This window comes from Phoenix dactylifera, chromosome 11 (genome assembly GCF_009389715.1).
Source record: "Phoenix dactylifera cultivar Barhee BC4 chromosome 11, palm_55x_up_171113_PBpolish2nd_filt_p, whole genome shotgun sequence".
NCBI classification, from domain to species: Eukaryota; Viridiplantae; Streptophyta; class Magnoliopsida; order Arecales; family Arecaceae; genus Phoenix; species Phoenix dactylifera.
In genome coordinates, this window is record NC_052402.1 from 18,400,791 (window position 1) to 18,427,817 (window position 27,027).

Below are 27,027 nucleotides of genomic sequence, written 5' to 3' on the forward strand. Positions count from 1 at the left end.
AGGGAGGGAGGGACCGTGACCAAAAGGAAGCAAAGGCCCCATATAAAACGGGATGAGCTGGCTACGAGTCTTCCCCCTTGATGGAAGGGAGGTGGAGAGTTTCTTGGCCTGCAGAGGGGAAATTTAGGAAGTTGGGGACGGTAGTTTTGTTTTGGATGGAGAGAGAGAGAGAGAGGGGAGGGATTTGGTTGGCTTGATACACGCCTGAAGCCACTCTTACCTTTCATCCCTTCTCTTGTTTGGTTTTGGTCTTGGTTTTCCTTCCCTCACATTACTCCTGATCCAGCTGGGCCATCAGGAAGAAAGGGGGATTGGAAATGGACTTCTTGGAGGGTGGAGATTCTTTTAATTTTCTCCTCTCGGTTTCTTCTCCCCTCTTGGGTGGTAGAGAGAGAAGGAGGGAGGGGGTTGAATGGCTGCTGTGCTGTGATGTTGCGGTTGCTGCTTGGGTACTCACTTGAAGGGGAGATGGAGGGATGGGACTTTTATTAATTAGATGGAGTCAATTTCCCATAATGCCCCACTTTCTCTTATAGAGAAGCTCCTGGAGAAATTCTTTTCTTTACCATGACCATGAAGTGCCATGGGATGACCTTTTCCTATTCCGCTCTTGCTTGACATGATAAACAAAATTGCCAAGCATTATCTCAGTTATTTAATCAGTTTTATGGCCCTTCTTTTAGGATAATTACTTTTCTGCATTTCCATTCAAAAATAATATTAAATTAAAAAAATTTCTGGCCTATCTTTGTTAGATTCATGTACCTTTGTTGAAATAGTGTACTTGATAGCTATCCATTTTCATATCATTTTTTTAATATTTTATATTTATTAAAAAAATTTATTATTAAAAAAAAAGGCCTCATTCATTGGATTCGCCTTAGGCCTCCAAATGTATTGGGCCGCCCCTGCCCACAATAACACGCAGCCCATGATAACAATATTATTTTATGGAATAAAACCAAATCCGATCAAGTTTATTGACTAACCATAAAGAAGCAAATACAGTGCATCTAATCAAATACTTGAGTTTGCAATATTACAACCCAAACTTATTAACATAGATACTTCTAAGAGTCCCTATAACTATGCTTCCACTCCAATTTTCATTCACTCTTTTCCGCTCCAAATCGTCTTAATTATCTGAAATAAATAAAGAAAACAACAGGGAGGTATGAGCTTGCTACTCAGTAAGTAACCATGTACTATCCCATTAGATCAAGCATAATTTTTCTCATGCCAATGCATCATTTGAAGAACTTAACAGAAAATAAAGCATTTCATAGATAAACTATTCAAACAGGTTTAAAAAGCAAAATATGCTTCAACCATGCAAGTTCATAAACATGATAATGCAAGTCTTATAAAAATGTTGCCATTCATCCATTCTTTATAAATCTTACTCTTAGACGGATGTACTGCTATGGTCACTATAATCCCGTGACAGGGTTCGTATTCGTAGTCGACAAGTTTTATAACTTATTCTTATTCGTTACCAACTTTAACCCGTTGGCAGAGGGCCATATTCGTTGGATGCTAGCTCCAGAGGGGTCGACTGACCTCTATTTCTAGAGGTGGGCATAGCTATCTGAGAGTTTATAAATCATTATTCTTTTTCATAAGTCATACTTTCATACATAGGTTGGAAAATGACAAATGGCATCGTAATGTATAAAATTCATGATCATGCCACAAATCTCATTTTCATGCAATTTATCATAACCATAATTCATCGTAATGTATAAAATTCATAATCATGCCACAAATCTTATTTTCATGCAATTTATCATAACCATAATTTATATTGAAATATTTATGAAGGATGCAATTTAATCAAACTCATTAATCACATGCAATCATATGCTTGATCCTATTTTTAAGAAAATACATCATAACAAATATATTTTTCATTATTTTATTCTTACAATTAAACAGTGATTTTTAAATTAATAAGATCAGTGCCAGGGTTACTTACCTTGATTCGCTCACGAATCTCTAGAACCAGATGACAATTTCACTGTACCTATCATCATCATAGAGGACAGATTATTTACTACTCATTCATCATTTTTTTATTTTTAATTTATTTATTTATTATTATTTCATTTCATTTAAATACATCTATTACCTTAATTCTCTATTTATTTAATTACATATTTATTATTATTATCATTTATTTTATTTTTCCTTTTCTTTTTTTTTCTCCCGACGCTTTCCCTCTTCCCGAAGCTTCCCCTCTTCTTCTTCTTCTTCTTCTTCTTCTTCTTCTTCTCTCGCCCCCCCTTTTTCTCCCGTAAGGGAGGTCGGGCTCGAGAGGGTCGAACGGCAGCCGGCGACGCCCCTTCGGCCGATGCGCCGCCGGTGGCCGTCGCCCACGGTGCCTACGGCGCCCGCAGCTGCGGCCGTGGCCGTGCCCTCGGTCCGCGGCAGCAGCCGTGGCCGAACCCACGGCCTGCGGCTGGCGGTCCCCGGCCTCCGGCGCCCGCAGTCGCAGGTCGTGCCTGCGGTCGGCGGTCCCCGGCCTCCGGCGCCCGCAGTCGCAGGTCGTGCCTGCGGCCCGTGGCCGGCGTTCCCCTTCCTCTTTTTTTTTTTTTTTTCTTTCTTTCTTGCTTCTCACCCAGGGAGACAGGCGTGAGTTGCCCCCTTTGTCCCACCAGAGGGGAGAAGGGAAAGGCTCTGATCCGGCTGCAGTCCCTACCGATGACTGGCGGTGGCTGCGGCCGAAACCAAACGGCACTTATGGCCGGGAGCCGGCGGCGCAGACGACCACAGGTACGCCTTCTTCCCCTCTTCTTCTTTTGTTTTATTTCATTATTATAAGGTAAAAAGGACACAGGGTTAGGGTATACCTTGCTATAAAGAGAAGCTGTGGCTACTCTCTCCGGCGGCACTGGTGCGAGCTCCAAACCCTAGCAGCGGAGGAGAAGAAAGGGGTTAGAGACAGAGTGGGGTGGAGAAGGAGGAGTGCTTGGTGGATCTCAGATGCGGTCAATGGGGGGATTTTACAAACGGCTATGCTCATTCACCGCCGCAATTTCAGCGGCGGTTGCTCGGATTTATCGGCTATTCAAATGGCCGCCGCGGATCTCGCCCCCGTTATGCTCGAGAAGGCGCAGCCGAGGATTCTGGCATCTCCTCCGGCTTGGGCCTCACACTTGAATTATTTCTTTCTTGCTAAATATTTTCCCTTATTTGTTTTGGAGGTAATAGATTTTTTCCTATGTATTGCCTCTACTCCTTTTCCTATTCTCCAAAAATCTGGCAATGTTATAAATCGAGCATGTTTTAAATCTTTTGAGAGAGAAATTTAATTGAAGTTATGATATAAATATTTTAATCTCTATTTTAAATCCTTAGCAATGCAATTTGATTAAGGCTATTTTTTAAATTTAAAAATAAAAAATGAATTATTTTTGTGTAGTTTAAGGATTTATAGATGAAAACATAACACACCCTCCGGGAGACCATATTAATGGCTACTCTAACTTGTTAAAAGTCATGATTTAAACCATGGTTGAATCCAAAATGTACATTCTTATATCTAGGCTTATAAGGCTCGAATAAAACAAAAAAATATTTACTCTGAGAAAAGATTACCGCCCCTCGAACTCTAACCAGCCAAAAGACTTTTAGTACTCGTTTGGTTCGCATAAAAAAAAAAGAGAGAAAATATTGTCAACAAAAAAATAAAAAAATATCTCTTATTTGCTTGAAGTTTTTAAAAGAGAGATAGAGCCACCAAGGTGGTAGCCTGGTGGTAAAGGGGCGATAATTCCACCCAAGTTGTCCGGATCCGAAACGCACGGGCGTCGATTAAAATAAGGGACCGGATACCCCATATCCGGATGGCTTGTTGGCGAATATGCTTTCCTTTCACCTATATTGAGGTGACGCTGGGGTGACATACCCACACGTGAGGCGGTGAGCCCACGGGTCGGGGAAGGCATGCGAAAACCTGCGACCTGTATCGAACATTTCGTGATGGAAGGGGGCTCAGTAGGGAGCTACTACGCGGGTGGGCTGGTCCCTCCTCCCTCCTATTCTTTTACCAAAAAAAAGAGAGACAGAAAAGTAGTATTTTCATGGGAATAGAATTTTTATATTTTAAGAAAAAAATTCATGAAAAATATGAAAAATCTACTTTCTATTAGAAATTAAATTTTTTTTCCAAAAATACACTTAAGCATTTAAAATTCATGGATAAATATTTTTAAGAATATAATATATATTTTATAGAATTTTTCTTAAAAAATACGCTCAATTAAATATAAATCACTTTAAATTATACTATTGTTTTATCAATTAAATATGATAAAAATATTTTTTTCGAGCAACATATTCTAAAAATCATATTTCCCAAGAAAAAGCATTCTAGTTTTAAAAAATTCTTTCCGCGAGTCCTTAATCCGGCAAAAACAGTTTTTAGCGGGTTTCCATCCGAGGAGGAGAGCCGGCATCAGCTCAAACATGGCGTCAATTTCTGGGGTTTTAGCCGTCGCCAGACGACGTTTTTGCCGTCAAACCCCAACGTCTTCCCTCACAGTTGCGGCGAACTCTCTCCTTGCCAAGCTGCTACGGGAGTCGGAGCCGGGCATCAAGATCGCGCTGGACGCGGAGGAGGAGAGCTTGACGGCCCAGCGCGACGCCTCCTTCTGGCAACCCCTAATCGCCGCCCTCCTCTCCTCCGCTCCGAGGAAAGCCCAATTGGTAAAGCTAAAACCACCCCATTCTATTTGATTTTATTCCTTTTGAATGATTTTATTCTCCGTTCTCTCCGATCTTTACAGTTGACTGGAAAGAGATTTCGTGTAATAATGATTGAAATCTTGTGGAATTTTTTTATCTTTACAGGATACCGGATTAGTCTTTTGTAATTATTTAGATTCAGTTAGTAGATTTTTAAATGAAATCTTTGTTTTGAAATGCAAAATGGCGATTCCTAGCTTGAGTCACGTTCATAATTTGATATTCCCAGCACTCTGACTGGCGTGAAACACTGAATCTTATTAAACAACTTTGGAGTATTAGGGCACAAGAATGGGATGCTAAACATGTATAAACTGGATGATTGTTGTTGTAGAACTTAAATGTTTAGTTGAATATCTGGAGGTGATACTGTTTTACTCGCTACTACTTGTGTGAAAATTTTCTTCCTGAAATAATGTTATTGCATTTCCATGATTAGAAGGAAATTATAATAATTCTAAGGCTTATATCTAACTCTCTTATTTTTTCAAGAATTTTGATGAAATAGCCCTCCTCCTGAAATAGGTAATGGATTATGCCATGTTTATACCATGCCTCACTAGCATGGTGCTGCTACAAAGTGTAATGTTTGTTCGGTCTCGTGTTCAAGTTCACAAACTTGGCGTGTAAGATATTGATGTCGGTAGATTCATGTGAAATTGGCAATCACTCATTGACTTCACGCACTATCACCTTTACCTATGGACAACCTGGGTTTTGCCAACTTTATTTAACTTGGTGAAATTGACAATTTAAGCATTGATTCTGTGTTGATCTATGATTGGTTTGGGATTTGAATGTCATTTATTTCCATAAGTGATTTTAGGCTCTCTTCATCTGGAGTGACATCTCCCAAAATTGATATGTCCTCTTGACTTAGCATCTCTACCAACTTTGACTTACCCTCTCTTGTCAACCATCCTCCTTGGTCCTCTCATCCCCTAGACTGCATTCCACCTCTTGATCCTATTTTCAGTGTCCTTGATTGCCACTGTTCCCTTCATCATTATCCTTAATTTCTTATTGGCTTATTCAAACCCTGAACCAGCCATTAATCATTCTCTCTCTGCTCTCATTGGTTCACCCCTTCCCTAGCTGTAACTTCTCTCTCCCAACCGTTGACATGCACCTTGTCCCTCCATATTTTGGTCAACCTATAGTAATTTCCTACTTCTCACTTCCTCTCCCTTAGGCTTTGGATCCTAGCCCATCCCCCATCTCTCTCTCTTGCCCCCCCTCTCTCTCTCTCTCTCTCGATATGGGTCCTTTGCTCCTAGCCACAACTCAAGGGGCCTCTTTCCTGAATCCTCTTCCTCTACTTAATTGACCTTAGCTCTCATGCCCTTCTGTGCAAGTATTCTTCTTCTCTTCTTCAATTGTAACTTGGATTATGGAAAGACTGACTACAAATCACTAGGGTAATTTAATGTCATCGATCACTTTGAATTTTTCCCCTCTATATTTTTTGATGGGGACTGCAATATAGAGGTCAAGTGATCACATGGTACACAAGCTAGCACCTAATGGATTTTATTTGGAATATCAAAATATCAATAAATAGACAATCATCATCCAGAGCCTTTTGTAAATTTTTAGAAATAGATAACTTGAGTAGAAAGTTGGAAAGAAATTAGAATATTCAAAGAAAAGGAAAATAAGCTATCAAGCGGTGCTAATAAAAAAGCAGTTGCCTATGGTACTTAATTAATAATTAGCTTATAAGCAACAACTTGGCACTAACAAAGTAACAATAGTATTGAAGGAGGAAGAGGAATAGTAGCAGGACAGGTGGCATGAGAAAGAAGATAAAAGAAGAGAGAAAAAGGGAATAGTAACAAGGGGAGGAAACGTAGTAACAGTTGATAGGAGCTAGAGGAGGTTAAGTAGAATAGGATAAGGAAGAGCAGCAGTAGGCAGAGGAGGAAGAGTAGTAGCTGTAGTAGGGGTTAGAAGAAGAAAAGGATGGGAGTCAAAAGGGAAAAGAAGTACTTTAATCTTCTGTCAGCTGTAAACACTAAGGGCATGTTTCCCACTCTGCCTGTTATTCACCTATTCCAGTGCTTCTACTTCCTCTCTCCTCTTTCTCTTATTGCTTAAGCTTATAATCTGCTTGTGGTGATCACATGCACCCCAGCCAGCCTTTGCTAGAGTTTATGACCTGCTTGTATATATCCATGTACGCCCTAGCCTGCCTTCTTGGAAGATAACCTGCCATCCTGCTTGCCCATCCTATGTAGGCACACCTAAGCTTGTATAGACTATTTGAGTGCCAATTAAGTGACTATGCCACTTATAGCAGGCTACTTATCTAGCTAAGGTGCACTTTCTTTTCCTTTTTTCTCCCCAAGCAACATATTCTAGATCTTCATATGCTTTGCTTAGCTTTATAGTTTTTTGGTTTTCTTATGTAATTTTTTTTTTTGCTGAACCACATTCATGTTCTTGTGCACCGAAGCTACATCCAATTCTGATGTAATTAGTTAGGTTTTGGAATCAAAGTCTAGTAGTTAAAGGTGCAGCTAAACCAATTTCATGTAAGACTTTGATTTCTTCATTTTGCCCTATTCTTAAAGGCTAACTCATGTTTAAGGCATTTTCAAAGCCCACTATTGATATTTCTTTGATTCTGATTTTCATGTTATGAGGCTTTTGTGAACCAAAATGTCACCTAAGTTCTTGGTTGCATAACATTAGCTTCATAATCTTATTTTATTATTTCTTTGGTTTTGATACGTACATGGCAATATCGGACTATCCCACTAGCTACTTTCTGCACAATCTCTTACTAGCTGGTAGCAGCGCTTCTGACTTCTTAGTTGTGGGAATTTATATAGATTTTTGCAAATCTAAAATGCATTTGGCATCACTATCACTTTTCTTTTTAAAAAAATTGAAACAAGAATTTTATTCCCATTTTTTTTTTATTTCTGGCAACAAAAACATGTTTAGTAGTCCCTATTTTTTCACAACCAAAAAAAGAAAGCATGTTTGGTAAGCCAAAAGTAACAATTCAAAGTAGTTGTATTTTCCCTATATTCTCTAAGATGTATTTATCGACTATAACAACCACAACTGCTATAGACATCATAGTTAACAAGCCCAAATTCATAACTCGTTGACCTAAAAATTTTGAAAACATAACAATATTGTAATCAACTATAGCCATACAAAAGTGAAAATATCAGTTCAGTGAAACATCAAATAGCATCTAATTAGCCCTATTCTCTCTTTGCCATATATTATTGGCTATGTTATTTTGAATTTGATTCACTTGGTATGTTTGACTTTGTGAAACATTTACTTGGACTCTCTCCTACGATGTGCTGCCTTCTTGAGGTTGTACATCATCATCTACTATAATGGCCTCCCTCTCATATTACTCAAATAAATGATCTTTCACGGAATGCATATTGCTAAAATTATGTATAGTACATCATGCAGTTACGATTGTGTGCATAGTTTATAAGGAGGTATTTGTTTAAGACTTGGGAATCGAGCTTTTAGTACTTCAAATCAATGCTTGATAACACTGTGCAGTGATTAGTTCTGTAGTTAAATAGCTCCTCTATTTTAGTAGGATTCCATTCTGCTTCCTTATAGTCGCTCAAGTGGTATCATTCTCCACGATATAACGATAAAAGACCTGTCATATTAGGGACCCCAACTCAGCGAGATGGTACTTCTTCTTACATTATTTACATAACTAAAGAAAAGTAATATAAGATAATATCAAATTATCTTCAGGGGGTAAAGAAAATTTGCATTCTGGGTTTGTGAGGCACTCCAGAAAGATTCTAGCATCATTTGCAGTTCCTTCCATTCCATCAATACATATGTAAAGCACGTGTTTAACGTTGAATGCACATGCAGGTATAATATTTTGTGTTGGATGTATCCTCTTCCCACGATATAGAATTTGCTCATCCACTGGGACACATGCAGCAATATGTCTCCCATCTATAGCTCCAATATAGCTCTGCATAAGATAAAAGCACAAAATGTTATTCATATTATATAGCAAAATTTATAAAGTTGTTGGTTAAAATAAATTACCTTAAGATATGGATAATATTTAGGATTGACTCGAATCTCAGGAGGAGTTATATCAAAAGATGGGGGAACAATTAACTCTTTGCCAATGTGAAAAATTGGTTTGAGAACTTTATTGAAGTGTCGGGATATGGTTTTTCCTGAGTGTTGAAATCTTTCTTCCATAACTCTATTTCGCTCATTGTGAGATATCGTCACCAAAAATATTGCAACTTGCTCCTCTATAGATAAAAACTTTCAATTTTTCAGAAGTTGTTTCTCCTTTAATAAGTTGCAAAAATCTGTAAATAAATGTGGCTCCATTCTGAATTAATTATGACATCTATTTGGATGACCTTGGAGCACCTCAACTATATATTCATGCCCTGTTAAGCAAGAGGTTCTACAAGGTTGCTTGCATAAATACTTGTCAAAATATTCAGCAATGGCTAAAATCAATAGCATCTCTTATGAGCCATCATTTATATTATAATCAAAACTTATCGGATGAGTTCAGTTGTAGCTATGAGATTTTGAGATGCCATCTCTCCAACCTGTCAACATACAGAATGATCTAAATGATTCCATCAAATTACGAATACTGTTATGTCAATCAAAGATGATTAGAGCACATAAAAAAATAAGTATCACCAAATATTACTTCACATCATTCTAACACATTACATGATTTTTTTCAACCATAACAGATATGCTTACTAATTTGCTAAACATTTATTTGTAACATCCATAACAGCCATATTAGGCAATGTTCTTGAAATAGGGAAATACTATCTTGTTGATTCGGGGTACCCCAATATGCCAGATTTTTTTTCACCATGTCATGGAGAAAGATATCACCTGAGTGACTATTGGGGAGCAGGACAGAATCCTATCAAACTAGAGGAGCCATTTAACTGCAGACACTCATCATTAGTCAATGTTATTGAGCGTTGCTTTGGAGCACTAAAGACTCGATTCCAATTCTTTAACAAATGCCTCCTTATAAACTCTGCACACAATGTTACATTGTAACTATATGTTGTGCTATACATAATTTTATCAAAATACATTTTGTGAGAGATTGTTTATTTTAGGATATAAGAGGGAGGACATTATAGTAGATGATGATGATGTGCAGCCTCAAGGAGGCAGCATATTGCCAAAGAGAGTCCAACTAAAAATGTCCCAACGTTGAATACGCCAGTTGAATCAAGTTCAAGATAACATAGCAAATAGTATATCTCAAAGAGAAACTAGGACAAATTAGATGTCTTTGTGCTGATATTTTCACTTTTGCGTGGACATATATTAATATAACAATGTAACCATGATGTCTATACTGATGGTAGAGATACATATATCTTAGAGAATAGCAAAGAAAATACAATTGCTTTGAATTGTTACTTATTTCTTACCAGACATGTTTTCTTTTTTCTGTTGTAAAAAAAAAAAAAAAACTAGCAAACATATTTCTGTTGTCAAAATTCTGAAAAAAATGGAAACAGAATTCATGTTTCTAATTTTTTTAAAAAAAGAAAAGTGACTATGATGCCAAACACATCTAAAGCTGTTATTTCCACCTTTGTCACTACAAATCCACATCCTTTTGTTCTTCCCCCCCCATCTTGAAAGGTGCATGGGTTTATGCACTAATACCTACCATTTGCCATAAATGCCTAATTTCTTAAATATATAACTAGTGATAAAGGCACAAAAATGAAAAATAAATTATCACTCCACTAGAATCATGGGAGGAAAACAACCCATAACAGGTTGTTCCGAGCACAAAAGGTAGGCTACAGAAACTTCATTGTAAGCAAAAGAAAGCTTTCTCCCTCTCTTGATACTAACACACTAAAATAACACTAGACTTGGAACTAACACACTAAAATAACACCAGACTTGCAAACTATGCTCCATTGCAAGCCAGATATTGCTCGCTTACCTTTCAATTAACAAGGAAGATTATACATGCCAAAATGACATTTTTTCCAACAAAAACGTGGGAATATATAAATAAATTGAACAATTAATAAAATCAAGAAGTCATGAATAATGATTCTTGATGAGTTGGAAAGATTATGTTGATGGAAGATACCTTATCCTTATTCTATTGCAAAGGTTGGGATCTGAAAAATAAAATCAGTAATTTTGCCCATGTAAAAAAATGCCTTCTTTCCAACCAATTAGGTTGGCCCTCAGAACACCCTGAAACAAGAGAACTGTCAGTTTTACATTGTCATGCATTAAGCTTGCAGAATGTTGTTGTATTTGATATTGCTGTCATCGCCTTTAATCCTTGCTTGCAGAATTCTTTGTGATGAATTGAGTAAATTAGAATTTGAGTGGGTGAAAGATCGATTGGTGGCTATATTACTTTATCCTAATCGAGTTTTTATCTACCACAGATAATTAGGGCTTTTTGCAAATTGTGTTCGTAACTCTGATAATATGTTTGGATTAGCAATTAGGACCCTTGGTGAAGTATTATGGTCAACCTATAACTGAATCCTAGTCTATACATATTCCTACTCCTCCACCTTTTACTCTATCAAATTTTACTGATTTTTAAGCCATGTAAATGCTACTGAATATGATAATACTTTGGGTTGTACACTAGACTGGACTTAGGCACATCACTGAATATTAAAGAAGCAATCTGTGAGTTTTTTTAGTTGGTAGTTTCCGTTATTTAGTTTAATCAAGGCCAAGACCCTTTTTTTGGGATCACTTTTCAATTCTCCCACGCCTTCCCTCTTCTTCTTGTTTTTTTTTTCTCTCCAGTCCTTATGGCAAAAAAGTTACAATAATTGAATAATCAGAGATATTTTGAAGCGATTTAACCTTAGATAAAGATTATGTATTGCTTTGCTTTTAGGCAATCTTTTCTGTAGTCTAACTACTGTAACCTCTGGGCTGTTCAGTCTTTAGAATTACCATAATATTTTGATGATCTTGTTTATTGGGTCATAAAAATTGTTCTTATATGGGTTGACTACCAATCATCAAAATATTTTGTAAAAATTGGGTTCAGCTTGAAGAATACATACTTAATTTTTTTAGCCTTTAGGTATGTATTGGTTATTTTCCTTGCATTGGAGCAGCTAACTTGGTTCAATTTGTGCGAACATTGTGCATTGAGCAAGACTAAATGAAAGAGATGCTTGGACTGGACTGCATTGTCTGGCAAATTGATTCAACTTATATTTTTTCACACTGAAATTGCTTAGATTGGGGTTTAAGTGGAAAATAAACATTCAGCTGAAGATGAAACGGGTGCATTATAGAACACTGTACTGTATAGGGGTTATTGAACTAAGGGTTCTACAGTGTTTCATGAAGGTAAACTAAAGAATATGAAGAGAACAAGAAGAATTTAAAGTGAAACACAAGAAATTACATGACCAAACTCGCTATGCATAGAAGAATGGTATCCATGATACATATTATAAGTGCAATTTGGATTAAAATGCTTCGATGGCTTGGTAAATAGAGAATTCAATGAAGCTGTATAACCTTACAAGTCTTAGTGTTTAGTTTGATATATTTTATTGATTTTGTTACACTTCATTGTTTAACCTTATCGATATAGTAACGATTTGGCTTGGAAACGTCAATATCAATATACATGCATGTTTAACCTTATCGATATAGTAACGATTTGGCTCAGACTTATCAATATCAATACACGTCCATGTTTAACCTTATCAATATAGTAACGATTTGGCTTGGAAACATCGAGTCAGTACATATATTTTCCAATCTATGGGCATATAATTTTCAGACGTTTAGTTTTCAGTTCAATATGATGGAACATGGTCAATATATACTTGTAACGGTAGACCTATTTCAATATTATAGTAGCGATTTCTATGCGGAAGTGTTAATAGTTGATATACGGAGTATTCAATATATGAGCAAGCAAAGTTACAACTTTTAGTCTAATTTATGCGAGTAGTTGAATTTACAAATGTCTAAGTCAATATTAAAATGCATGTAAATCAGTGTTAGCTAAAGTTTCTGTTCAATTTTTATCAACCATGTCTTTTTTTACAATAGTATATTCCTTTCAAGTATTATAGGTTGAATTTGAGCATGAGCCTTAACGCAACGGTAAGGTTGCTCCATTGTGACCTAGGTGTCAGGATTTGAAACATTGGAAATAGCCTCTCCGCACTCGAGGTGGTTGGGGGAGGGGGGGGGGGGGGTTGGTTAAGGCTGCATACGTATGACTTTCCCCAGACTTCGCAGTGGTGGGAGTCTTGTGCATCAGACCACTCTTTTTTAAGTATCATTGGTTTAATTTAAATTTCCATGTTGAATCAGCACTAAAATTTAAAAAGTGTCAGATAATTTAGCTGTTTGTGCTATAAATCCTATAACATTGGCATTTACATGCAATTGAGATGACTTTGGTTTTTGGGAAATGATATGGAGTTGGCACCTAAAGTGCAGCTCTAAAAGTGGAATTCAATCTGATTTCAGGTAGCATATGTAGTTGACATTTGAAAGTTTTGACTTCATCTAGAGTTGGCGACCTTTACCAATTTCACAATGGATGGGTGGACTCAGTATCTCAAGTGCCAACACCATGTGCTTCATGAAATGCGTTATTCGATATGCTGATTGCATGAGATCCATGAAAGAACAGAAATAATGCTTTTGTGGCATACTACTATGCCTTTTTTTCACTCCAGCATTCAAGCATAGTGAGGTACGGAAGTGGCAGGAGGCCATTCATTGCTAAATTTTTATAGGCTAGGGCTTTGTTTAATTAATTTTCAAATACTCTATTTTTTAAAAAATATCAGAATTCAAAGTGGAAAAGGCATGGCATTGCGATGTGGTCTTTTTTTATCAAAAAACCATGGAGTTTAAGAAGGACTTTCTAATTTAATAAATTTTGGAACTGCAATTTTTCTCATTTTAGTATTATAACCAAGATCGGCGGAATCGTCCCGAACTGGGCGGTTCCGGCAACGAAAATGAGACCCGTTGCTGGAGCCAGAGAAGGAGAAGGAAAGAGAGAGTGAGCGGGGGAGGGATAAGGAGAGGTCGGGATGCCGGCGGAGGCCGCGGCAGGCGAGGCTGCGAACAGTTTTCCTGTTTCGAATGAAATAGGGGTCCGACCGCGGCTTAAAAAATTTTGCTTACCGATTTCACTTAAAAATCGCAAAGTTTTTTAAGCCGCGACCGGATTCATCTTTCATTCGAAACAGAAGAATCGGCCGCGGCCTCACCTGGCGCAGCCTCTGCTGGCCCCCTGCAGCCTCCGACGACCCTCCACTAGCGTCCGCCGGTCCTCCGCCAGTCTTCTTCCCTCTCTCCCCCTTCTCTCTCTCTCTCTCTCTCTCTCTCTCTCTCTCTCTCTCTTCCTTTCTTCCATGGTACCATGCCCTTTATCGATATAGGCCCGGCACGGTCCGTACCGACTCGTGCCACTGAAAAATTGGTACGGTGCCTGGTACCAGTTCTTCCGACCTTGATCATAGCAAATTAGAATAAAAAATATTTCTTTATTTTCCAGTCATCCACACTTCGTGTAAACTTTAGCTAATCGATTTTTTCATTTCTTGATGTAATTGAAACATTAATCTTGTGTTATTTTTGGGATGTGAAGTAATTCATTAGAGGTATTTAATATCTTATTCTACATCTTCTGCTCATGCATGTATTTAGCAGGTCTTGGAATGGAAATTAGATAAACTATGCGGGGAGGGTATACGGGACTGGATCCCTTATTCAAAACTAATCTATTTCTGTGGGAAACTGGGCAACATTCCATTTGCAATGAAGGTCTTCACATCAATGGAGGCCCAAGGGATTAGAACAAATACTTGCACTTTTAACGCTCTGGTTACTTCTTGCTTGTCAACTGGCAATGTAGTTACAGCTTTGAGCTTGTTCGAGATAATGGAGAGGAATGAGAACTGCAAGCCTGACTTGGCCACTTACAATGCGTTTGTATCCATGTATTCGAAATATGGAGATGGTCACAATATGGTGGGCTGGTACCTGGCTGGAAAGAAAGCTGGGTTTTCCCCAAATATTCAAACCTATGAGTCCGTTATAACAGGGTTTATCAGATTGGAGAAGTATGATGATGCTGACCGGTTTTATAAAGAAATGATGTCAAATGAAATTTTGCCTAATTTAACCATATTGGAGTCCAAACTTGAAGGGCTCTGTAAACAGAAGGATATGCATGGTATCAAAGAGTTTCTGAAGTTTGTTGTAGATGGAGGGTGGGAATTGAGTGAACCCATGGCTGAGAAGCTTGCAAGAATGTACAAGGAGTTGGGCCTGGTCAAAGAGATGGAACAGTTGCTTGGGCTCATCAAACCAACTCTAGATGTGGGTGTCTTGTCACGAATCCATTGTGGCATGATAAGATTGTATGCCCTATCAGATAGCTTGGATGACATGGAATATTCAGTTGGGAGGATGTTGAAGGCAGGAATGACGTTCACCTGCCCAGAAGATGTTGATGCAGTCATCTCTTCTTACTTCCGACAGCAGGCTTTCACTAGGCTGGATTTGTTCTTGGACCGGATACGTTGCTCATACAAGCTTGCAAAATCTACTTATGATCTCTTAGTTTCTGGGTACCGCAAATTTGACTTGCATGAGAGATTGGGTTTGATTGTAAAGGATATGAAAAATGTTGGGTATGCATAGTTTCTAACAGTTGGTTTCAGTTGATTGCTTGCTCTTCTTCAACATCTGGTGAAATTAAGGGTGCTAAAGGGAGCAGCGCTAATTGTGTTCGCCGACTGCAGTTAAAAGGCTTACAAGAGACTGCATGTATTTCGGGACTAAATCGATGACTGGTCTAAAGAACCGTTTATTTTCAGAGTGGTTTCTTGATGTATTGATATCTTGGCTGCTGATTGGTTCATAAATAATAATAGAGGCAGGTTTTTATAGCTTAAGTGTGCCTATATGGAACAGTTATTGCCATTTAATATGGAACAGTTATTGCCATTTGATTTTGCAGTGTACATCTATTAGCGAAACAAATCAACAAAAAGAAGCTATAGAGTGCACAGCTATGCAAAAGCAAGCATCAAACAGGCTATTTGTTTGAACAAGTAAATGTGAAATTACTTGCAGAAGAGCTTGATAGACAAAAATTTGGTACGCTATTAAATAGACTTCTTATCATCGGTTGAGTGATGTGGTTGTGATACCAAGCAAGTTTACTTGTTGAACGGCTTGAAAAAGATTGTTACCAAAAAGGCATTCAAAAAATGATGGGGTGAACCATGTGGAGACTCCTATTAGCAGTTTATATTCAAAGTCCGTTGAAAATCGTATCTATTGCCCTCCTCAATCAGCAGTTTAGCTCTTGTACCGATTTGATAGCATTGATTTTCTTTTTAACCTACTAATGCAGCATTAATGCTCAACTTAAAGTGGAATTGAGATATATGCGCAGGGGATCAGAAATAAATGTATATTGTTGTAGGGATTGCATAGAATGGTGTTATCTGAGGTTTGATCATCTTTTGCAGAGTCAACTGAGATATGTTGCCCAATTCTAGAGGATGAGAAACTTGTGTTTTTTTCTCAGAACAAATGATACTTTTCCTTTTTGCTAATTTAATTGGATGTTGTGTTTGGTGGAAGTTGTATGGCACTGTGCGAATAGTAAAACTTTCACCTACTTGTTTGAGGTCGTAATCCTGATATAGCTGTATTCTACTTGTTTATTTTGGCTTGCATTTACTCAAATCAGAATTATTCTTATGTTGCCTCCAAATTTTTGGATGAGTCTGAGCAGGAGCAGGTCGGTCATGCATTCTTTGCGAAGTGACTTTCCTTTTTCCTCTTTTGTGTGTTTGTCTAGTCCCCAAGATCATATACAGGGATGGTTGAACAGTTGGAAAAAACAAAGCAGTTCTTATTCAGATAAACTCTTGAAGGTGTGGATATATTTGGATGAATACTATCATGGTACTTTAGTTAATCCTCAAATTTGATTATTTAATCCTACTAAAAGAAGAAGATGATATTTAATATGTTTATATCATTGTTATTTATAAACAACAGTGTATTGTAAAATTTGATCTCACAATCTATTTGATTGTTGGCTCTAGGTTTTGAAAATTTCCAATTGTTGGCTCTTAGATTTTCAAAGTTTGAATCAGTTCATAAGCGCAGTTCCTAACTGTGTAACAATTCGCCTATCTAGTTAGAGATGGTCCAATTTTCATATAATAAGAGCATCATAAGATGAAAGAAGCTTATTCTGAAGAAACACTCCCCTAAATACTATTTCACATTAAATATCAGTGCATATAAGGCAACATGATTGTCATTTAAATGTAGGAATGAATGAAGAGGGAAAAAGAAGTTTCCTTGCTTGAGACACAGAGAAAAAGAGAGGCATTCAACCAACCAAAAAACAAAAAAATAAAAAGAAACAGATCTTATTGAGGCCTATGGTTGCTTTATGTGATCTCTCTTTCTATGATCCAATTACATTTGGTCAACTCATGATTGAGTAATTAGAGTCCAAAATCAATGGGCCAAGCTATTAGATGTGATTTATTATTTTTAAATTACTTACACTATTGATTCATTGCTGACAAACTATTTTTGTTGCACATAAAAATAGAACAAAAAACAAATATACAGATCATCTTAAGATCAAAAAATTTATGGTCAATAGCTTGTCGGCACCTATCTCTTCAAGTGAGAGTTCTAAGTTCAAACCAGGTGATAGAATATTTTCAGAAAAGTTTATTGAAATTTATAAATGAGGCAAGGGTCGGGAGTGTATACTTCTACACCAAATAAGCCATTCAAAGACTCCCCAAATATGTAAGGCTCCCAAGTATGTGCTGCTATCAACTTGCCACTGGCAGTAGCATCCCAACTGTATTTCTCTGAAACAATGAAAGCTTTCTATAATTATTTTCTACAGACAAGTTCCTATTTTCATCTTCTACCTAGGATGATTATATCTGATCATTTCATCTAGAAGAGTAATTAAAAAAAATGATAAACAGCAAAATCAAAAAGGTTTTAAACGACAACATGTTTCAGGTTGAATGCACATCTGCACCTTGTTTTTAATCTTTTAGAACTTATTATGCCAAATATGAGCATCCCAAAAATGTTTGCATGCATAATAAACATCATTGTTTCTTTTCAAATGGGCTTGCTCTCCTTGAACACTTCAAGCAGGGATTTATCAAGGATGATTTCATTACCAAAAAATCCAGACTTAACTGTCAATAATAGTCACAACTGGCGGAACATCCCCTGGTTTACCAATTGCAATAATTTACAAATTATGATTTATTACCATATTAATGTCATGATTCACTAAAAGCATCGGGACTCTTTTTCATCTAATTGCTAATTGAAAAAGTTACAAAAGTTCTTTGAAACAAAAAAAAAGTATATGCTACCACAAACTCATCAAGAAATACTAATTAACTTTCTGATCCAGAGTTCTGATTCTCTTTAGGAGAAGCCCATTGTTGGCAAGCACGGGATTTTGTCCATGGATCAAGAGGGACTCTCTGAGGTGGTTGTGGAGTTGGGGGTTTAGCCTCTCGGAGTTCATTTTCCCTGTCAACAAATCTGCATATAAATCCAGATATGTAAAAAATTAATACTTCATAGCTGATACTGAACATGTACATACTGCTGGACAATACAAAACACATTCAGCTGAGAACAGGAAGTATTATTTATTGATATGTCATTCCTACCGTTGAGTGAAATCATATACCTTCTTCAAAGAAAAAAGAGTCATACATTATTTTTTCTTGTCTCGAATCATAAGTTGGAATCACATAAACTATTTTGATGTCATTTCATGTTTTTGTGTCTCAAAGGAATCATGACCTGAGTTGTTCAATCCTATATAGTGAGAATTAGACAAGCACTGGACCTAATGTTGGCACCGTAAGTGCATGAACAGTGTTAACACATGCTCTTGTACCAGATAGAAATATGCTAAAAAGTACAGGTGAATATGGTGTGGAATTACACCAGGGCAATGGTAGGTGCAACCATACAAGCTCATAAGAACTGTGTAAAAGATAGCGAGCACATGGTATGAGAAAGTTAGCTAATGAGCACTCCCAGAGCGAAACAGTTTTCACATCTCATCATCATGCTAATGGCCTGGGCATGCTTGGAGATGGTGGATAAGTTGCTTTGGTATCACTTATCAGTGAGTTCTACAACATGCACGATAAAGCCTGATATCAAGTTAAAACAGGTTTTCTAACGCAGCAAAATGAGATTTTGGCAAAATTCAGTCTTAGGTCTTTTGCTAACCTGTTGTGGTATAACTTGACTACCAACAAGTTCAGGTAGCATCTAATTTTGTGAGAAATGTTCGATGGCTAGATTGATTAAATTCAGCAGATGGGACTATTTTATTAATCACGCAATTTTTCTTTCTTCTAGAGCTTTTTAGCTTTTTCGTATGCTTGCTAAGGATGCTTCTTTTAGCTTGTGTACTAAAATATTTTTCTCATTAAAACTTACTTCCCCAGCACTTTTCCAAAGGTAAAGGTCATATAAATTTTGGGACAGCTGTAACTGATGAGATAAGTTATGGCAGTGGATAGTCATCTGCAAGAAAGGATATCCACAAGAGATTTAAAATAATGTAAAAGAAAATAGAAATCATAAAAAGAAGAGGAATAAAGAAAATCCATAACAAATTTATAAGAAGAACGAGAAGACTAAAGGAAGAAGGAAAAGTAATAGACTACAGTAATCATAAACACCTGAATTGCTTTCCTGTATTGTGACAAACACAACTCTACATGAGAATGACAGAGTATCCATGCATTCCATGAGATTTGAAAATGGAAGGCATAAATCATCCACCCTCCCATATAGCATGTGCTGAAGAGAATTAACATATATAAACATCCATGCATCATTCTCATGAAAAATAGATTACAAATTTTAGGAGAAACATAAAAAGAAAAGGTAAATTACTCAATATATGCCATAGGTGCAGCATCCCCAACTCGTATGCGAGTCCGAAGTAATCTTGTATAGCCACCTGCTCGGTCTCTGGTTTTCAAAAGAAATTTCTTCCATAAAAAAGAGCAATATACTTGGAAGAATGGATCATACCGAATGTTAATAAATTAAATAGTTACTTATAGCGATAAGCCAGCTCTGTAAACAACTTATGAAGGACATCATCCCCACGAACAAAAGCAGAAGCACGACGTGCAGCAGCAAGTGTACCCTGAAAACAATCAAACTCAAGACTTAACATAACCGTGGCTATTACTGAGAAATGTTATACAAAATAAATATCAGCTTTATTAATCATGCACCATACTAATCAAATAATACTGAAATGTTATTAGTTATAAAAGCATGCAGATTAAGTAAATGACAGATCTATCAGGAAGCAACTGTTCAACATGTTAGACAGCTGTTATGGGTGTCATGAGGATTTCAGACAAAGTGCTTGTCACGATATATATGAAGCAACTTTCCTTGCTCAAAAACATAAAACAGAGCAGAAGAAGAACAAAACTTGTGAAATAAAACCAAGTCAGAGGCATCTTGATCCACACCATAATGTACACATATGTCAGGTCTGTTTTCTTCACATTTGGATCTAGCTCTGGTATCATTTGACCCAGCATAAATGAATTGATCCTTTTTTCCTAAGAAGAAAACTATTGTTAATGGCAAATCTAGGAATAAGAAAAGAGAATAATGGCTCTCATCCTTTGCCACTAACAAGATAAGAGAGAACGGAGACCCCCAAAACTGATGCCTCAACTCGGTGATGAGGTAATGAAAAACAGAACAGAAAAAAATAAAGAAAGTACATATTAAAAAAAACGTTGTCATATCAAAGTCTAAAGGTGATTGCAGAATAAACAAACATAAAGGAACCTAATAGAATCTGCAGACTTCTACATAATTATACAGGACATATATAACCTGATTAAGATGAGATCAAGAAAAAGCCAACATGAAATACAGAATCAAGCAGAACTTTGTTTTGAAGCAGCAAAGATAATCAAGCTGACAAGGTAATGAGGAAATCCCCAAGAAACTACAAATTGAGAGAATGAATAAACAATATATAGTATATAGATAGACAAATAAATAAATAGATATAAAGCTGGATCAATAACAGAAAGAAAATTAGCTTAAATAATATTAAAGCAGTCTAGTTAGTTGCAAATCTTCAAATGCCCACCTTCACTATAGGCCACTCAACTATTCTTCTGTTTTGATCTGTCCAGATCTCCCGACTCACTGCATGTGAAAGTATAAGTTTGGTCTTCCAACATCTTTATTATGACTTGGATTGTTTCAAGCATTCAATCCGGTTTCTTTGTTCCAATTAGCTGACAAAAATTGCAAACTTCTGTTGGCATTTGTACCAAATGCTATGAGACACGGCACCTTGTCAATTTGTCACCAACTCACCATGCCACAAAGAATGCCCTTCTTGTCACCTCTCAAGACCCTACTCAAGAGTTTATCACTAGTTATGTTCAATCTAGAATAGTTTTGCTTCTGAAAGCTCGTACTCTAGATAATTCCAGACTATCTTTTTGCTAGACATAATGCATCCATATCACTGAGAATACTTATAAGAAGGATTTAATGGAAGGACTCCAACTTGCTACCACTTTTAAACCCTAAAACATTCTGCCTCTTTTTGAGCTCTCTAAATCATAAAGAGTAGGTAGCGCTCTTCCACTTCAATATATTCTGTTTGAGAAGTACTCCATCATTCTCCTGCATATAATGGATATAATGTAACTTCCTCAGCTTGACGCACATATTCTTCCAAAACATCATAATACATGGCTCAAGTATTCAGCATCTATTGATATTCTCCCAGATTTTTGACTTATCCATAGCAATCTTACCATCGCACAACCTTTCCTAATCACTGTTTAGTTACTTTTATCATATTCAAGACTCCAGCTTTTTCTCACAAAAATCCTAGTTCAACTCATTCAGTCTCTTAATCCCTAATCACCCTTTTTCTTAAAAACCATTTCCTTCCTTCATAAGAAGAAAAATTTATACAGTTTCTTCATATTAGAGTCATTCCAAATGCTCTTAGTTTAGTTGGCACTTACATTTAAGCCCACGAAACTAATATCTGATAAGCACGATGACTGGATAGACAAGTTTCAGAATAGTATATTCCCTCCAAAATGAAGGAAATCTACTCTTCCAGCATATGACATTTTATCCAATATTTCCATCATTCCCGTGCTTATTACATGTCCCCGACCCCAAGGAATCCCTCAATATGCTATCACAAGTTTTCATGCATCCCATATATGGGTAATAAGCTTGCCTGAACAATTACTCAAACATAGGTCAGCCACTCAAGAACAAATGAAGATAAAGTATAAAACAAATCAATTTTGTCCAAATCAATTGCACTATCAAACAGTAACGTAAGTAAATTCCAGTCCTCATTGCTATGCTTTCTGATACATTATTGCGAGCATGGTATGCGGTACCGGTCGGTACCGAACATACCGTACTCGTACCGATGGATACCGGTATCGGTACGCCAGTGTCGGTACGTCTGACGTACCACGTACCATACCGTACCGACACTTGGTACGTCTATGTTAGTGCGGCACCAGTACGGGGTTCGGTACCGGTACGGCGAACCTTGATTGCGAGCATGTCAGAATTTTAGTGCTAGAATCTATTATTAGTGTTACAATGTTGTAGCCATTTGGCTTGTCTACCACTAACCTCCGAAGTATTTTTGGTGTCTGATAATGTTAGCAATGCAAACTTGGCAGAATTTGATGGGTGAAAATAATTATTAAAGCATAAAAGAAAGTATTTTGATAACCTCTTTGCCCAGCTGCACCATGTTGTCTGCAACACGACGAACTTCTTTTGCCTGCAATCATCCCAACAAATACGACTTCAGCTTAGTTTTCACTGGTCGAATGATCACCAACTGCCCGACGAAATGCCACACACCCCACCCCAACCGAAACAGCCATATCTCTACAACCAGTAAGAGGAGGGGAAGAAGTACCTTTGCGACGGTGGTTTCGATGCGTTCATGCTTCACCAACTGAGAGACCATCGTCCTGAAGGAAAGCTAGAGCTTGTCAAGAAAGAAAGACCAAACTTAAAAGGAGGAGGAGGAGAAATGGAGTTACCTGAGCATAGAGACTCGGTGGGCCGCGGGGCGGCCGAGCTTCCGGAACTTGGTCATGGTGGTGGCGGTGACGGAGCCGGCGGCGAGATTGCTCTCGGTAGTCGTTTCCGGCTCCCTAGGTTTAAGATCTAGAAACCAGTTCAAATTTTGTGGTTTCGTCCAATTGCACGTGCATCTCACGTGCCACATGGTCTCCCATGAGGTAAATATTATCTCAAAATTAATAATTATAAATGTATCCTTATAAAATACTTGTTGCATATATATATATATATATATATATATATATATATATATATATATATATATATATATATATATATATATATATATATATATACCTTTTTTTTTTGGTGTATACGTACTCATGCCATCCAACGCTATTAAAAAGTTAATAATTTAAAATTAAAATAATTGAAACATCCTTAAGGATAAATATGCGAAAAGAAACATTTATAAAGGTGTGTATATATATATAAATAATACTTTTGCAAAAATATTTATATAATTTTATATATTTATGAGGATATAAATGCAAAAAAAATTAAATTTTGCATAAATATCGTTCTAAATATTAGAATTTATACGAATACTCTGACCAATTAATATTTATATGCATGCCCTTATAAAATACTATTTTTGTATGAATATTTTTGACATAGCAATTTAGCTGGCATGATTAGCAAAAATCACATTTATTTAAAAATTAATTAAAATTATTAAATTATCTTTTTTTATTTCTAAAGCAAGTAACAGGTTAACGGGTCTCGTTAGGAATTAATATTTCTACCCCCTGTGGGAAATTTTTCGATATCTCTCAATCCCTTTCTTTTATTCCTCCGTTCAGGATCAAAACTATTCCCTCTCTAATATTTTTTAGAGCTAAAAAATTTCTTGCATACAAGGTGGTGGTTGATTTAAAATTGTTGTGACAAGATGGGCCTATGAGCACAACAGTAGTAAGGAAGCTTGATTATTGCGATTTATTATGTGCCTTCAAGAGATTTTAATTCTTTTCTATATTCTGATACATGCTTCATATATGCATCTATGATAATAAAAATTACAAGCTAGTTTTGGATGAAATAAGATATAGTGATTGTTAAAAAATAAAGTAGAATAAAGTAAAATAATTTTATGATTAGTGAAAGAACTTTAATAACTTTTTTTGTTATCTATTTGTCGAATCTATCTTTGTTTCAAGCAATATTTTTACAGAAAATATTGAGGAGCAGGCACTAAACTAATCCAAGTATTAAAGCAAGTTGAAATAGTCAAAAAAAATAATTTTCTGCATGCAAATCCTTCTAAATATGTGAAATTATATGAATACCCTTGCAAAGTTGCTATTTACATATATACCCCTATAAATATTTTTTGTATACGTATCTATTAAGGATATTTTATTTATTTTTTAATTTTAAACCGCTAATTTCTTAACAACATTAGATGGTGTAGGCATATATGTAAGACAAAAGAAAAAAGGGGTTTACAAGAAAAATAAGTATTTTATAAAGGTATACATGTAAATATCAATTTGGGAAGGATATTCATGTAAATTTAAATATTTAGAAGAATATGTGCACAAAAAAAATAAAAGAAAATATTAAAAGATATTAGTTGCGAAGGTCTTCCAATATGCACGTGAGATGCACAAAAAATTGGTTTTAACTAAAACACATAAACAAGTCTACTGTTATAAACGAAAATACTAGTAAGTTATTTCAATACCTAAATTCTTAACCAATCTCTTCTTTTTTAACAGAAAAAGCTCACTTTTAAAACTAATATAATGGGTAAAACTCATCCAATCCAAAGACTCATTTAGTTCACGGAAAGAATTTTTTTTATTGGAATATTTTTCTAAAAAGCTGATGTCTGGATATATGATGCTTGGAAAAGTAGTTTTTGTATGTTTGGTTGATCATGAAAAAATAACATATTTTAGAGTGACTTATATTTGGGTGAGCATCTAGTTTTTTGAAAAAGTGATGTAAAGTACTTATTATGCTCTTAATTAAAAAAATATTATTCTATTCTATCTAAAAACTTAAGGGTACTTTTGAAAAAAAAATAATTCTCCATCGCTGGAAATTAGATTTTTCTATATGCTACATGAGTTTTTTATTTTCATAAAATATGAAAATCTTATTTTCATGAGAAAGTTACTTTTTCATCTCTTTTCTTTGAAAACTCTAACGAAGCATGAAGTATTTTTCTATTTTTCTATTGACCATACTTTCTTCCCTTCTTTTCCCACAACGAAACGAGTCCCAACTCTCTAACAATTAATAAAAGCTACAATTGAAAACTTTGAATAGTATTTATCCAATTCAAATATATATCTACTATCTAGACATAAACTAGATATAAGCGTCCATGTAGTTGCCCGCTCCACCTCTACCAATTCATAGCCTCCACCCAATGGGCCTTTATGGCCATGTCTCCTATCTCCACCATGGCCTCCACCACCTAGTCCAATCTATTTTATATACATACATGCATACATACATACATACATACATACATATATATATATATATACACACACTTATAATATGAAGTCTCAACTTGTATTAAGCTTTCCATTCACCTCACGGATGCCTATTTAATAATGAGGCATATATTAATGACATCGATATTAATATAATTTGTTAACATTGTTTCTAACTATATATATCTAAAATGAAGGCTCAACTTTGTTGAGCTCTCCGTTCACCATGTAGATGATTGTATTAATGATGAGCATCTATTGATTATGCCAATTTTAATATAATCCGTTAACATCATCCCTGGGCTATTAACCTAGCAAATGCTATAATCTATTATCCGTTAACATCTCAACTTGGCTTATATGGCATCCTTCATTGCTATGTAGATACAGTATTAATGAACAGATGGATTCGAGCATTTTAACTCTTTAGCAAAGTACCTAGCAAATCAAATGGAGGTAGGGCTACAAGAGAGGAATCTGAGAGTATACACGAAATGTCGGTTAGTGAGCCTAGCTAATTTTTTGTCCTAATTAGCTAAAGGATTAAGTACACTCACCTTGGATGAGTGTACCTTTTCTAGCATAGTCGATTGGATGATTTGGGCCATAGGATTGAGACAACCATACATATGAATCGAATTCTAGCATAGTTGATCAGATGATTTGAACCATAGGATTAAGACAACCATACCTATGAATCAAACGGGGTACATACTAGTATTATCCATAATAAGAGCAATTAAGTTGACACAAAAAAACCATATTTGAAAGAAGAGGGCGGGTGGAGTAAACTGAGCATAGAGACGCGATGGACCATAGATGTTTCTGACTCTTTAGGTTCAAGATCTAGAAACTAGTTCTCCATTTTGTAGTTTTGTCTAATTGCACGTACGGGAGGTCTTCAAATATGCATTTATAAAAGAAAATATTAAAAGGTATCAGTTGTGAGGCCTTCCAATATGCATATGAGATGCTCAGAAAAAAAAAACACTTATACAAGTTTAACATGATAAAAAATAATAATAATTTATTTTAATACCTAACAAATTATTTTAATACTTAGATTCTCAATGAATGTCTTTATTAAAAAAGCTCACTTTAAAACTAATATAATGGATCAAACTCATTGTTGGAGTCCAACTCTCTAACAATTAATCAAAAGGTGTAGTTGAAAACTTTGAATGGTATCTAAGTGTCTGGTATTTAACCAATCCGAATATGAATCTAATACAGATTCTTGGAGCTAGACAAAAGCTAGACATGAGCATCCATGTGGTTGCTCCCTCTACCTCTACCAACTCGCAGCATTCACCCAATGGGCCTTTGACAGCACATCTCCTATCTCAGTTGCAGTCTCCAAGATCTTCTGCCGGGACTCTTTCGAGTCGGGCCAAGCGTTTTGAGTATGGGGCCAAGATTTTTGGATTAGTTGGGCCAATTTAGCTTGGGCCCAACCTTTTAGCCCAAATGATTTTTTTTAAAAAAGTTATGTAAAATGCCTATGCTCTTAATAAAAAAAAGGACCTTTTCCCATTCTATCTAAAAGCTTAAGGACACTTTTGTTGACGAGCTCCGTGTTGAGCAGGTGTGGAGT

General features: G+C 36.2%; 2 protein-coding genes across 2 annotated transcripts; one reads left to right on the top strand and one right to left on the bottom strand.

The window, feature by feature from the left end:
• Positions 1-4,422: 4,422 nt before the first annotated feature.
• Positions 4,423-16,365, top strand: LOC103696963 (pentatricopeptide repeat-containing protein At2g30780-like). The gene is made up of 2 exons (XM_008778701.4): positions 4,423-4,707; positions 14,458-16,365. Exons 1-2 carry the CDS (start codon positions 4,468-4,470, stop codon positions 15,451-15,453), a joined length of 1,236 nt encoding a protein of 411 aa, XP_008776923.1. The 5' UTR covers positions 4,423-4,467; the 3' UTR covers positions 15,454-16,365.
• Positions 16,366-17,970: 1,605 nt separating this feature from the next.
• On the bottom strand, positions 17,971-23,084 carry LOC103696962 (50S ribosomal protein L17-like). The gene is made up of 6 exons (XM_039131816.1): positions 22,941-23,084; positions 22,814-22,868; positions 22,622-22,672; positions 19,917-20,008; positions 19,750-19,827; positions 17,971-18,369 (listed from the first exon to the last, which is right to left on the bottom strand). Exons 1-6 carry the CDS (start codon positions 22,994-22,996, stop codon positions 18,219-18,221), a joined length of 483 nt encoding a protein of 160 aa, XP_038987744.1. The 5' UTR covers positions 22,997-23,084; the 3' UTR covers positions 17,971-18,218.
• Between the last annotated feature and the right edge of the window lie 3,943 nt (positions 23,085-27,027).